Here is a 12,388-nt window from a genome sequence, read left to right as displayed (position 1 = left end):
TATAAAAATTATATATCATAAATTATATAAATATAAAAACTAAAATACATATTTTTAATTTTATTAAATTTTTATATAATAATTATTAAAATTTTAAATTTTTATTTCATCTATGTTATATTTTAAGTTATCGAATCAACTTAGCAGAAACAGTTATGAATGGCCACGATAAATGAATAATGCATGCAAAAAACTAAAGGAGGTAAATTTTGGGTAGAGATGAGGGGGGAGGAGAATAATGGTGGTTGTCACGTGTCACAGTCAAATGGGTAAGAAATGGTCCCTCTGGCCCCGGGAAAGGTTGACGTCATAGAAGTGTGTGTTAACTGTGGGTCCTACGCTGTAGATCTTCTCTTGCCAGAGTATCTTCTGGACTGCGCAATCATTGAACGGTTAGGATAATCCAATCACAATCTGGACCCAATATTTTAATTTTGGCAAAGCTTAACTGGGTCCAGTTGTTCTTGCCACTGCCCATTTGCATTTGCGGAGCATCTCTACTGGTAGTACTAGTAGATCTGCCATCACTCATCCATCAAATACATTCATTATTATTCCCAGCCAAGCACCGATATTTAATTGCTAAACTCCAAATACAATTGACAAAGTTAATTCAATTGATAAAAATAATTTATTTTTTACTCAAGCGTACATAAATTTTTATCGAAAATTGCTTGTTATAGAAGAAATAAGAATGCACTTTTCAAATTGTTCAAAGCTTTTTTATAAAATTAAAAGAATAAAAATTATAATCAAAATTAAATATTACATCATACAAAAAATTATTAAATTAAAATTATACAAATAAATTAATATATAATTAAACAAATTTAACATAAAATTAAATCAAATCTATCACTATATGGTGACGGTAGTCAATTACTGAAGTGCTGGTTATTGTCTGAAACTAGGTGGTGGATCAATAGTTTGTTATAGAAAACTGGTAGACAGATTTGCCTGGAAATGAAATGGGCCACGTCAATCCTACAAGGAATCAAACGTTTTCAACGTGCTGACTCATTGGCGACTCCACGGCTGAGGATCAAAGATGGAAATTCGGTCTCCGAAGCGTCGGTACTGACGCAGATGGGGCGTCCATGGTGTATGACAAATTTGTTAGTCAATGACAAAAATATCCTTCTACCCGACTCCATAAGTGTTCTGAGCTAGGGATGAATTTCATATATTGTGAATCCTTTCAATAAATTATTATTAAAAATAATATAAATTAATTTTAAAAAATATTTTTAAAGCATTCGTTAACAAATTTTAAATAGCTGCATTTTTTAAAAATTTTAAATCACATTTTTGCTAGAAATTTTTTTTCTAAAGATAAAAAAAAAAAGCTTCATCCTCAAACTGGAGGGATTGGTAAAGTAAATTTAGTTTTAGTTCAAATAATTCATTTATTTTTTTTCAAATGATAAATTCTTGTAAATTTAAAATTATTATCACACTTCTAATTGTTTTTTTTTTTTTAATTTTGATAATCTTTTTATCAAGAAAGGTAAAAAGCCAAAAGTGCCCTCTGAAAAGATACAAAGATTGCAAAAATGTCATCAACTTTGGAGGGTTATGTTGTCCTCTTCCTTCTTGTAGGATGGACCCAACGTCACTTTTATAATTCTCTTCTTCCCCTTAAGCATCTCCCTTTACTTTAGACTAGGGAATCTTGTTTCCTCCCATTCCTCTTATCAAGGAATTTCATCTTTGCAATTTACTACTAAGTATCATTTTTTTTTCTCATCAAATCCAACCAATCAATCAATCAGTCGATTAATCTAGTCCAACACGAACCATCCAATCATCGCCAGCTTCAATTTTGTAGTTTAATGTCGTTAATTCACAGCAGATTACTGCAAATTCATATGATAATTAAAAAAAAAAAAAAGAAGAAAATCTTACAATTGTCTGTCTAGCATTTGATGGAAGACAGACAAATATCTCTGGTCAATTTTAATGAATCTTCCTTCACGAGAATGGTGATTAATCAGGACCACAAAGTTACGTCAGGGATTGCAATTATGGGCTATAAAGGGGCAATTTGTCAGGGAATTAAACAAATTGGATTATCAAGTTCCTAGTAAGGAAACACATTTGATTCGCTTTCTCATCTTCACACATAGGATGTGAGGTCGGGTCAAGTCGGTTACCTTTTGTTTTCATAACTCCAATGACCAACCAATCATCGACTTTTTGAATGTTGTAATTTTATTTTCTTTTATTTCTCTTAAACATTTTTTATTGAGTTTTATTAATTAATTAATTTTATTTTAATTTATTTTCATGATAGTTTTTATTTTTTGGTCAATCCACTTTCATGCTATTCACAATAGTTCATTTTGTTTTTTGGTTGTTCTTTAATTTTGTTAAACCTTTTATTTATGCTAATTATAATTTTAAAAATTTTCTGACCAAAATAATCTTTACATTTCCCTTTTTTTACCTACTTTTCTTTCATTTTTTTTTCCCTCTTTCTTTAAAAAAAAAAATAGAAATCAGTCGATCAAATATGTGTGGGAGCCCAAAGTCCAAAAACCTTTTTCTTCACAAAGGCCTAAAGCCCATTTTCCAGATATAGTTGATCCTATTGATCCTTCCAAATTTTCTATGAATGAAAGAAAGACGTTATGTCCGAGCAAGGCAGACAAGAAAAGCTAATGCGTGATGAAAATGAAACCTTTGCTACTGTGGCTATGTGGCATTAATGATGCAAAAGGAAATTAAGACCAAACAGAAACGGAAACGAAACAGAGGGAGTTGGATTCGGCTCGAGGAAAAAGCTCTTCCGTCTATTTATCCATCTCTCTCTCTCCTCTATTTCTCAAAAGTCTATACTTTCAAACCGAGCAATCACGGGATGCCCCTGAAATCTCTGCTTTGAATTCATCTTTCTGCTGCTAAACGACCTAATCTCCTGATCCTATTATAAAGAAGCCGTGGAAATTTGCACTCCTTTCTCTGCAAAATCTGCATTCCCATGAATTTGCTCCTCATTTCAACCCTTTGTCCATGAAACCATGAAACCCCATAATCACTTTCTCTACTTGTTATTCGTTTATATGCATCTCATTGCGCTCCAATGAAATTCTCTTTGCTACTTTTTCTGTTTTCAACCACAAAATTTGTGATATGGAAAACTGTAGTTTGGTTCCCTGTCTCTCTTATCTGTTTCAAAGACTTGGAGGATTCTCTTTTATCTTGTCACTCTTTTGAGTAATTCATGAAAACCATTGTCTTTTTTTCATTCATCTACCAAACCCATGTTTTTGAATCAGTTCATGCAGTTCCTAAAATCAATTCACACATTTAGAAGGAAAATACCTTTTGATTGTTTGTTTTGACGGGATAAAGTTTCCTACACAGTTCCTTAAATCCATATCACATAAAGGGCTGAACAAGCCTGACCAAAGCTTCAATGGGAACCTCATGTTTCCATGCATTTCGCTTTCGAAAATCGAAGAGCAAACATTTGCCAGTTCCTTCCTCATCAAAAACACAGTTGAATTCTGATATGGAGAACATGGAAAAGAAGAGATTTGATAGCTTGGAATCATGGTCAATGATTTTGGACTCTGAGAATGTGGAGACTTGGGAAGTTTCAAAGGAAGATCAAGAGGAGTGGACTGCTGATCTTTCTCAATTGTTTATCGGTAACAAATTTGCCTCTGGAGCTCACAGTAGGATTTATCGTGGAATTTACAAGCAAAGAGCTGTTGCCGTGAAAATGGTGAGGATTCCAAACCAAAAGGGGGAGACTAAAGCCAAACTTGAGCAGCAGTTTAAGTCTGAAGTAGCTTTGCTCTCACGTCTTTTTCACCCCAATATAGTTCAGGCAAGACTTAAAATTGAAATATACATGGTTTAATACACACGTGGTGTTGGCAAGAATGATTTTCTATCGGAGTGTTTTGAAGACAAAATGCAAATTCTATGATTCTTTTAATTTTCTTATATTCATGTCATTAACTAGAACTTGTCTAGCCTAGTTGTTTTATGAATGCCACGCCGCATCGTAAGAAAATCTTGACACTAATCTGTTTGAACGCCAAATTCTCATGAGCTTTGTATCATGTAAGACATGGTCTAGTCGTTATCTGTTACCTGTTGTTATACTCAGCTTGACGCATGGGAACATGTAATCTAAAGACAAACTCTGTTCTGCACCAAATTTTATGTAATTCTTGCTTTTTTTTTTCTTAGCCTGCATTGCCTTTGGGAATTTTAATGGTATTTTACAATTACAAGTTTCGCTACCCAGGAAGGGTTAGCTCAGTCAACCCAGGTTAAATCCTTGTGGGAGCACTCTCGAAGTAAAATCCTGGACTTCCTGAGTTTCTGTTCGTTTTGTTAGCTGTTAACATCCTAGTCAGGGGTCTACTTTTATACTTCTTTACAAGAATATTTGGACAAGATGGGTTAACCCTTTCCTCTTATCTTTGTTTAAATAAGTCAAATGTAGAATCTTTTGTTGCTAAAGTTTGTCCTTTTTACAGTTTATTGCTGCTTGCAAGAAGCCACCTGTCTACTGTATCATCACAGAATACATGTCACAAGGGACGTTGAGGATGTACCTGAACAAGAAAGAGCCATACTCACTTTCAACAGAAACAATACTGAGGTTAGCTCTTGACATATCCCGAGGAATGGAGTATCTGCATTCGCAAGGTGTGATCCACAGAGACCTCAAATCAAATAATCTGCTTCTAAATGATGAAATGCGGGCTAAGGTGGCAGATTTTGGTACATCTTGTCTAGAAACACAGTGCCGAGAAACTAAAGGAAACATGGGGACTTACCGCTGGATGGCACCAGAAATGATTAAAGAGAAACCCTATACTAGGAAAGTCGATGTGTACAGCTTTGGGATTGTATTATGGGAGCTTACAACTTCTTTGCTTCCCTTTCAAGGAATGACCCCTGTGCAAGCTGCATTTGCTGTGGCTGAAAAGGTTAGATTTCAATAGCAAGATTCAAATTTTCTGTAGTTTTTTTTAAATGTTTTTCTCTGGCTTCATCGCATCTGCTTCTGTTCTTTCCAAACCATGATTTTTGAGCTGCATAATATTAGGGGTCAAGCTGAGAAATTATGATCCTTCCAGCTGAAGCAACTAGTTCTATGGACTGAGTTGAGATGATTTATTAAATGCTTCCATAAGTTTCTTGTGAAAATGTTAAGCCACCTCATTTTATTTGGAAGTTAAAATCATCATTCAATGTCTTTTCCTTTTCTCCCCCCTTTAGTGAATCAATGTGATGCTATAAAGAGAATTTAGAAAGAGCTACATTAGACCCTTTTCAAGGTCAGTAAGGACATTTTCACAACTTAATCATTGATGATCACACTTTCGATGGTAGCTTCTTCTAGCATTGTAGATTTCATATGTAGAATCATTCTTGTTCTTAAGACAAAGATCTGTTTCTGCATTGACTGCCTCTGTGGGCACTATGGAAAATGTAAATAACAATCGGCTGAGATTAACCCTTAGATCAATTGTCGAGTTGCTGACTGCTTCAGATTCTGAGAGCTTTCGTGGGAACCTTGTGGGGATAGAAATTCTTCCACTTAGGACTTCACATGCAAGATAGAACTTATCAATAGCTATGTTACTCCAACTCTTTACTTTAACATACCAATGTTATTGAACTCTTGAATGAACATAAGTATGTGGTGTGTGCTATCTATGCCTATTACAAAATGCCCCCATGTCAGATGCGGGTATGCGCCAAACAGCTCTGCTTTCATCTAAGCAACAGAAAGCAAAAGTACTCTCAAATTTTAAATGAAGCCAGCATCTTCTAATATGGAAGTGCTTCCAATAAAAGATAGCTGAACACTTGGAATGGCATGCTTTTTCTGATGTTAATATCTGCCTGATGAAACCTCTGGCCACCTACCACTTACAAAGCTATTTTGCTTCAGATTATATTGGGGAGAGGGGTTGAACAGGAGATGTTAGGAATACATGACACCATTTGAAATAGACTTCGAAAGGTACTATCTGCTACACAATAATACATGTAAGGGAGAAATAGTATCATATGGAACAAAATTTTGAACTGTATAATAAGCTACACAGACTCATCTATTTTCAGTTACACATAAAAGACATGAGGTAGGTTCATACAGTTGACAGTTCTGTTATGATGTGTTTGTAAAAGCGTGTTCCTCTTGCTTAAAATTGTGATGTGTCTTAATCTAATTCCAATAATGCAGGGACTTGATGCAGTTCCTCTAATTTTGATATACTTTGTTTGGCAGAATGAACGGCCTCCAATGCCGGAGAGTTGTCAACCAGTGCTGGCAAACCTCATAAAGCGCTGCTGGGCACCAAACCCCGCAAAACGGCCAGACTTCTGTGACATTGTTTCTGCCTTGGAAAAGTATGATGAATGTGTTAAGGATGGCCTTCCATTAACTTCCCAGTCAGCACTGGTCAGCCGAAATGTCATTCTTGAACGGTTAAAGGGATGTGTATCTATGAGCTCATCTATACCCGTACACGCCTGACTCTAGTCGAAGGTATTGCTATTCGTCTTCCCTCTTTAAGGTCAAGATTACTTCGTAATAATTTGTACATATTTGATGTTCTTTTAATTATAAGGCTGGAGGGTGCTGGTGGCAGATTTAAGTGAGTTACATCGAGTGATTTAGGATTTGTTCCCACTATTGTATTGTTCCCTGCTTGGTTAGTCAGGTTTAATTGTTTGGTTTTCAGTTTTCATCAAGGAATTACTCTATAGTGGAAAACAATATGAACAGCATAGCTGCAATGATAATGTAAGTTTGATATTATCTTTGATCATATAAGTAGGAGCCATCGAATGGTGGGTCCAACTTGGCTCTTATGCCAAGACCATCCCTGTGATCAACAAGGTTAGAACCTTGGGTTCCTTGGCAAAAATGATACTGTTGTTTACTATGTTTTACCAATTGAAAAGTTATTCGTTTTTCTTTTATTTTAAGAAAATCCCATTTTGACTTTTTCATTGTGATTCCTAAAATGTGGTTTTTGGGAGAAGAAATCACTGATTTTAGCAAGACTTTGCTTGGCTGCTGCTTTGCTTCGAATTATTAAGCATTCAATTTAAAATTAACTAACAATTAAGTGAAAGAGTTCAACTTTAATATAAAATTATAGAATTTGACATAACATCACTTTAACAGATCTTATTATCATGTATATGTAAAAATAGAATAAATCTTTCACGTGATAAATTTAAAAAAAACAATAAAAATTTTTTTTTGACTCAAATATCACGTTAAACATTCAATTTAAAATTAATTGACAATAAATGAAATGATCCAATTTAAATATAAGATTTCTAAGATATGAGATAAACACCATTTTAACACGTAGTTGAAGATAAACAGATACTGGCCTGATTTATTTCTCCACCGGTAAATCCTCCAATGGAAGTCCCATGACAGGTTCAGTTCTTATTCTTAGAGAAGGCAGGGAGACAGGAACATAAATTTCGAATAATGTTGCCTTTCAAGTAATAAAAATTGTAATTAAAAAAATAATTAGAATTTGGTGCAATTGTTAGCATTAGCAAGTGGTTATTTTATTAAAAACAAATGAAAAATGTACTTTTGTTGATTATATTGAAGTTAACTTTGTGATTAATGAAATCTAAATTGAGTGATCAATCAAAGCATATTGCCATCTCTTGACAGAATCCAATTTCAATCCTTAACATGCATAAAAAAGTTATGAAAATATTAAGGAAAAACAGAAGGAAAAGGTAAGAAACACAGAAAATGCAAGAAATAAATTTGCTTTACAGTGGAAAAAAGATCAATTTGTTATCCTCATTTCCATTCCACCGATCATAAGTTTATAACTAATTTTGAATGTTGTATTTGTATTGAACAGAGAGCTTAAGCTAGAAAATGGTGGGCAACAAGAAAGTCTTATATCAAAAGGCTGGAGTTAAAAGTTAAACCCACCACTTTTCCTCGATTCTTGTCTAAATTCATTGGCCCCAAACATTCCAAATCCTCTCTCCAATGAAGTTCACAAACCTCCTTACTGAACCCTTGCCTGTTCCTTCTTCACCGTCATCCCCACAAATTTCACCACCACCACCACCACTACTGCTACTGCTACTCTCTTCCACTGATTTCAACTCACTTGAGTCATCCTTTAGTAAACTCAAATCGGGTCGTTTCAAGCCACCAGACCCATCAGCAGCATTGTATTTCTTTTTCCTGTCTTTCTTGCTCTTTGTCTTCTTGCTTTGAGCTAACCCATCTTCAAAAGCATCTATAATCTCGTGTATCAGCTGCCGGTTTGGCGATGAATCCCACCGGACCCAGTAACTCATGTAGCACCTGAAACAATCACAGGTAAACAGAGGTGGATGATCATGAACGCTGCTGCTGATGTTGCTGATGCTTATTTTTGTTGGATTTTTTGGGGTGTTTTTGCGGTGGCTTGAAAAGTTCCCAAAATCGTTATAAGAACAAGAGATGAGATAGGCCAAGAGTTCTCTGTCTTCAGGGGAAAGAGCAGCCGCAAGGGTTAAGATGGTGGCAGGAAGGAAGGACAGATGATCGGTTGTGATTGGTGGTGATGGATGAACCGTGCCTCTGCGGTAGAGTTTCTTCATAGTTAAAAGTTGATGATCAGCCACAGAGAGAGAAAGAGAAAGGCTTCATCTAACGGACAAGAGTTGTAGAGCGAAAGAAGAGGGTTTCGATGTAGAAGGGTTGATGAGAAAGAGAACATTGGGGTTGGTAACGTGGATTCGGAGAGGCTGGCTGGGGGAGTGCTCAAGTGCGATGCAGGGCTTAAAGCATCATATTATTCGTCGTCGTTTGGAGTTGCAGTTGGTGCACTGATGTAATGGGACCTATTCTTCGATTTGTCACTGTCCCTGGCCAACAATGAAACCCAATGCGCTCTAAAAAAGCCCGTACTTCCTACTTCAAATTCATCTCATCATCATTAAAGAGGTCGCCTTCCAGGAACCAGGATCATAAATTTCAAGAACTGTACTTGTTCGACAGTGAATTAAGTCGAAAATCTCAGAATCTTCTGATAGCAATCCGTTTTTCAAAGCTTGGAAGATCCCCAAGCTCAGGTCTTTAAAGTTGTTGATTTTGACTGGGACCACATCTTGATTGGATACACTAGTCAAAAGTAAACATTAGCGTCTCGGGCTTGAACGCAAATAAGAAAATACGATTAACAATTAATTAGCAGTGCAAGAATCTCCTATGGGCCACGGCACAACATCTCTTTTTCCCTCTCTTCTCCTAACCTACACTCTGAATTCATTTCAGTTTAAGCTAAGCTACTTGAATTTGTGGCAAACTAGAGTTTCTTCAGTATTATATAACAAAGATCAAGTCAGGCTCTTTCCCATACAAGTGAATCGTGTATTCTCTGCTGACAGCATGGTTACGATTAGTATGACGCATTTAGGAGATCACAGAAACTTTATATGAAAGGAGGTAACGATTTGCTATGAAAGTGAAGCAGTTAGATCATACACCCTTCTCTGTACTCCAAGTTTAGAAATTTTTGTTTTAAATAAAGCAACAATACAGACGTTGACTCTAAACTCATAATAAATCAAAATATGAAAGATATCCTCAAAGGTGAGTAATTAGTTAACTAACAATTTCGCTACAAACCAATGAGAATAACTAGAAGATAATCAAACCTCTATGAAGAACTTTGTTCACGAGTCTTGATCCATGATTCGCGGAACTGCAGCTCCACGTTGCTTATTGAATGGCCAAGACCAGGATAAGCCTGCAGAATCAAATATAAAGAATTTCTGCAGATCAGCAGATGCCATATGAAAAGCAGCAGAATATTAGAAAAATGTTAAAAGGATATATACCTTAAACTTACTTTGATCGACATTAAAGCCCCAAACTGAAATATAGTCCATCAACTGAATGGTTTTGAAAGCAATTTTAATAATAGTCAATAACTGAAAGCAAGCGTTTGAAAGTCAATAGGGAAAGTGAATACGTGGCAAGACTGATTGGTTACTCGCTTGAGCATGAACCAACACGTGCAGCACATATCAGGTACCGACCAAGGTTAACTGAACCCAAAACAAAATCTTACTTTTGGTTAAACAAACATTCAGTAGAGTAAGAGGAAGAAAAAGTTGTATCCATGGCGTCCTCCAAGCTCCAAGCTCCAAGCTCTTTGGAACCACCAAGCTGGACCCGAAACCATTAAGTTGACTCGCTGTCGTTCTTGTAATCCGATATTTGAGTATCAACTATGCGATTACTTAAAGAAAACAAAGTCCGAATCATTTTTCGGCTACAAGATCCAAGCTTTTGGACTTATGATTTTTTTGAACTACCGTTGGATGTTATGTTTGGATTCTGGAAGTTGGATCGTTAAACTTCTTCACTGTCGTCCGTACTTGGGTTTCTTTTAATCTGTTTTTGCTAGAAGTGTGAAACGTATAGCTTGATAAACTTTAAAACTTTTCTGGCTATGTTGAGCTTTCTTTAATTTGAATGCCCTAGTAGATTGACTTCTTGTAAACATCAAACTCAAGTTGTTGGCTTTCTAAAGTAAATGATAACAAACGAAGCCATATAGATCCTCAATACTGGAGCATGTGCCTTTTTTTGTAAAATCAATTTAAGATAAACTTGTGGCTGCACCATGTGGAAAGAAGACTAATATCCCATGATTCCATGGCATTTTAATTAGTATAGGATTGAACTCATTGCATGTGAGTGAAGAATGGTTGCAACTGTGATTTGCATTTAAATTACAGAATTGAAGGAGGGAAGTGAGGTGTTATGAGCTTCTGATAATCCCATCAATGCAATATAAATAGATATTTTGCAGATAACATGTAGAATCAGTAGAATAGGTTTATTGCTTTATAGTTTATACTAACAAGGTATTATAATTGATTCCAGTTGTCAATTTTTAAAACATGCATAATCTAACAGCTTGTTTTATTTCAGTTCACTTTTGGGCACCAACCTTCAAATGGGGCATTAGCATAGCCATTGTTTAGCTTTAATGCACCGTTATCTGTCTGTTGCACATGTCTCACCACCTCTTAAAATGTTGCACATCATTACTCCTACATCAATATGCAATCCTCTTCTAGATTTCTGACTGATTTATCTGTTACTCAGCCGTTACTTGCACTGGACTTATCTGGTCGTGCTGCAGCACTGTAATCACTCTTGTAAGTTTGATGATTGATTGGATTATCCGGCTTCTAGCAATCCAGAAATTTAACATTATCAAAGAGAAATATATGAAGAACACACAAGTGTACACATGCAGATTCACACCTAGATCACTGCCTTCATCGGAACCTTCATCTTCTTTTATAATTTATGAAGTGGAGATTTCGGTTGCTTTTGATTCTCAGTCATTTCTTGATTCTAAAATGCAGAAAAACTAGAATCTGTTTGGCGTAAATGTTGTTATGGCAGGAACAGGCTTATACCAACTAGCACGAAAAATACAGTAAGTCAACTCGACCAATGATCTTCCCTTCCCTCGTTCCAACTTTTGCCTTATGCTTTGGATCTATTATCACAGTCAACAAAGAGATCTCTCTTATACCAATGATTTTAACAATACTTGTTTGATATGTCCAGTAAATAATATACTTCTTTTCCACCTTAAAGATGGTGTAATTGAAAAACCTGAAAGGTTTCTGTTGGACAGCACTTTTCGTAAACTTCGATACCATGATCTTTCCTTTATTTTCTTGCTTTGTTGTTATTGCCATTTATTTTATGTGGCTGCTCTCTGATGCACTGTTTAATATGTTTCCTCTACATTTTCAGGCATGATTATCTTTCAGAGGCAGAGCTAGCTGTTGTAAAAGAATGAGGACGAAAATTTCCGAACTCCTTTGTTTTCTGGTGCAATATCAGTATTAAGTCATCTTGCCTTAATGTTTTGCCGTCAATTAAAGTTCACTTGCCTCTATGGCTTTAAATTATTCGAACATGCTTTGTTGTGGAAATTGGTAATTTGGTGATGATTGTCATTCTATTGTAGAGGCATCAACAGATATTGAGCTACATAACTGCCACAAGTTTTGATTGGGTAATAATGGCTTTAAAAACTTTTCAATGCTTTTGTTCCCTCTCTTCTCTTTTCATTATTTTGGTACAAATTTACTTAGAATAAGGATTTCATAGAGGAAGTTGCAAATTCACTTTCCTATGGATGGCACTCATACCCGTCACAGACATCTTGTTGTACCAGTCCATCAATATGGCTCAAATCCTACTAGCATAAGCAACCCTGCATCCTCACGAATTTACCCTTGGTAGGCATGTCACCTGTGCATTGTGACAGTTGGGACCATTTTGATAATGGATACAAATTATGCAGAGTCAGAAACATTTCCATAACAAGCCATT

The 12,388-nt window shown here is 35.7% G+C and overlaps 2 protein-coding genes and 1 pseudogene across 3 annotated transcripts; 2 read left to right on the top strand and 1 right to left on the bottom strand.

The window, feature by feature from the left end:
• Nucleotides 1–2,658: 2,658 nt before the first annotated feature.
• LOC111281244 (serine/threonine/tyrosine-protein kinase HT1-like) lies at nt 2,659–6,796 on the top strand. 2 transcript variants are annotated; one of them, XM_022868938.2, is made up of 4 exons: nt 2,659–3,835; nt 4,497–4,668; nt 4,759–4,952; nt 6,263–6,796. In XM_022868938.2, exons 1-4 carry the CDS (start codon nt 3,419–3,421, stop codon nt 6,509–6,511), a joined length of 1,032 nt encoding a protein of 343 aa, XP_022724673.2. In that variant the 5' UTR covers nt 2,659–3,418; the 3' UTR covers nt 6,512–6,796. The 2 variants fall into 2 exon arrangements, with proteins under 2 accessions (XP_022724673.2, XP_022724671.2); XM_022868936.2 differs by having other exon boundaries at nt 4,497–4,952.
• A 970-nt stretch (nt 6,797–7,766) lies between these two features.
• On the bottom strand, nt 7,767–9,418 carry LOC111281245 (uncharacterized). The gene has a single exon (XM_022868940.2). It carries the CDS (start codon nt 8,614–8,616, stop codon nt 7,981–7,983), a length of 636 nt encoding a protein of 211 aa, XP_022724675.1. The 5' UTR covers nt 8,617–9,418; the 3' UTR covers nt 7,767–7,980.
• A 605-nt stretch (nt 9,419–10,023) lies between these two features.
• On the top strand, nt 10,024–12,350 carry LOC111280267 (mitochondrial pyruvate carrier 2-like; annotated as a pseudogene).
• The last annotated feature ends 38 nt before the right edge of the window (nt 12,351–12,388 follow it).

Source organism: Durio zibethinus, chromosome 28, assembly GCF_047325235.1.
Source record: "Durio zibethinus cultivar Kanyao isolate XHJ-2024 chromosome 28, ASM4732523v1, whole genome shotgun sequence".
Taxonomy (NCBI): Eukaryota; Viridiplantae; Streptophyta; class Magnoliopsida; order Malvales; family Malvaceae; genus Durio; species Durio zibethinus.
The sequence above is the reverse complement of the archived record's forward strand: the minus strand, read 5'-3'. Positions and strand labels throughout refer to the sequence as shown.

Excerpts from the sequence above, each read along its gene's own strand:
- LOC111281244 (XM_022868936.2), top strand. The coding sequence starts at position 3,419 with ATGGGAACCTCATGTTTCCATGCATTTCGCTTTCGAAAATCGAAGAGC. Across the intron at positions 3,836-4,496 it reads TTCACCCCAATATAGTTCAG|TTTATTGCTGCTTGCAAGAA; the intron begins GCAAGACTTAAA and ends TCCTTTTTACAG. Across the intron at positions 4,953-6,262 it reads CATTTGCTGTGGCTGAAAAG|AATGAACGGCCTCCAATGCC; the intron begins GTTAGATTTCAA and ends TTTGTTTGGCAG.
- LOC111281245 (XM_022868940.2), bottom strand. The coding sequence starts at position 8,616 with ATGAAGAAACTCTACCGCAGAGGCACGGTTCATCCATCACCACCAATC.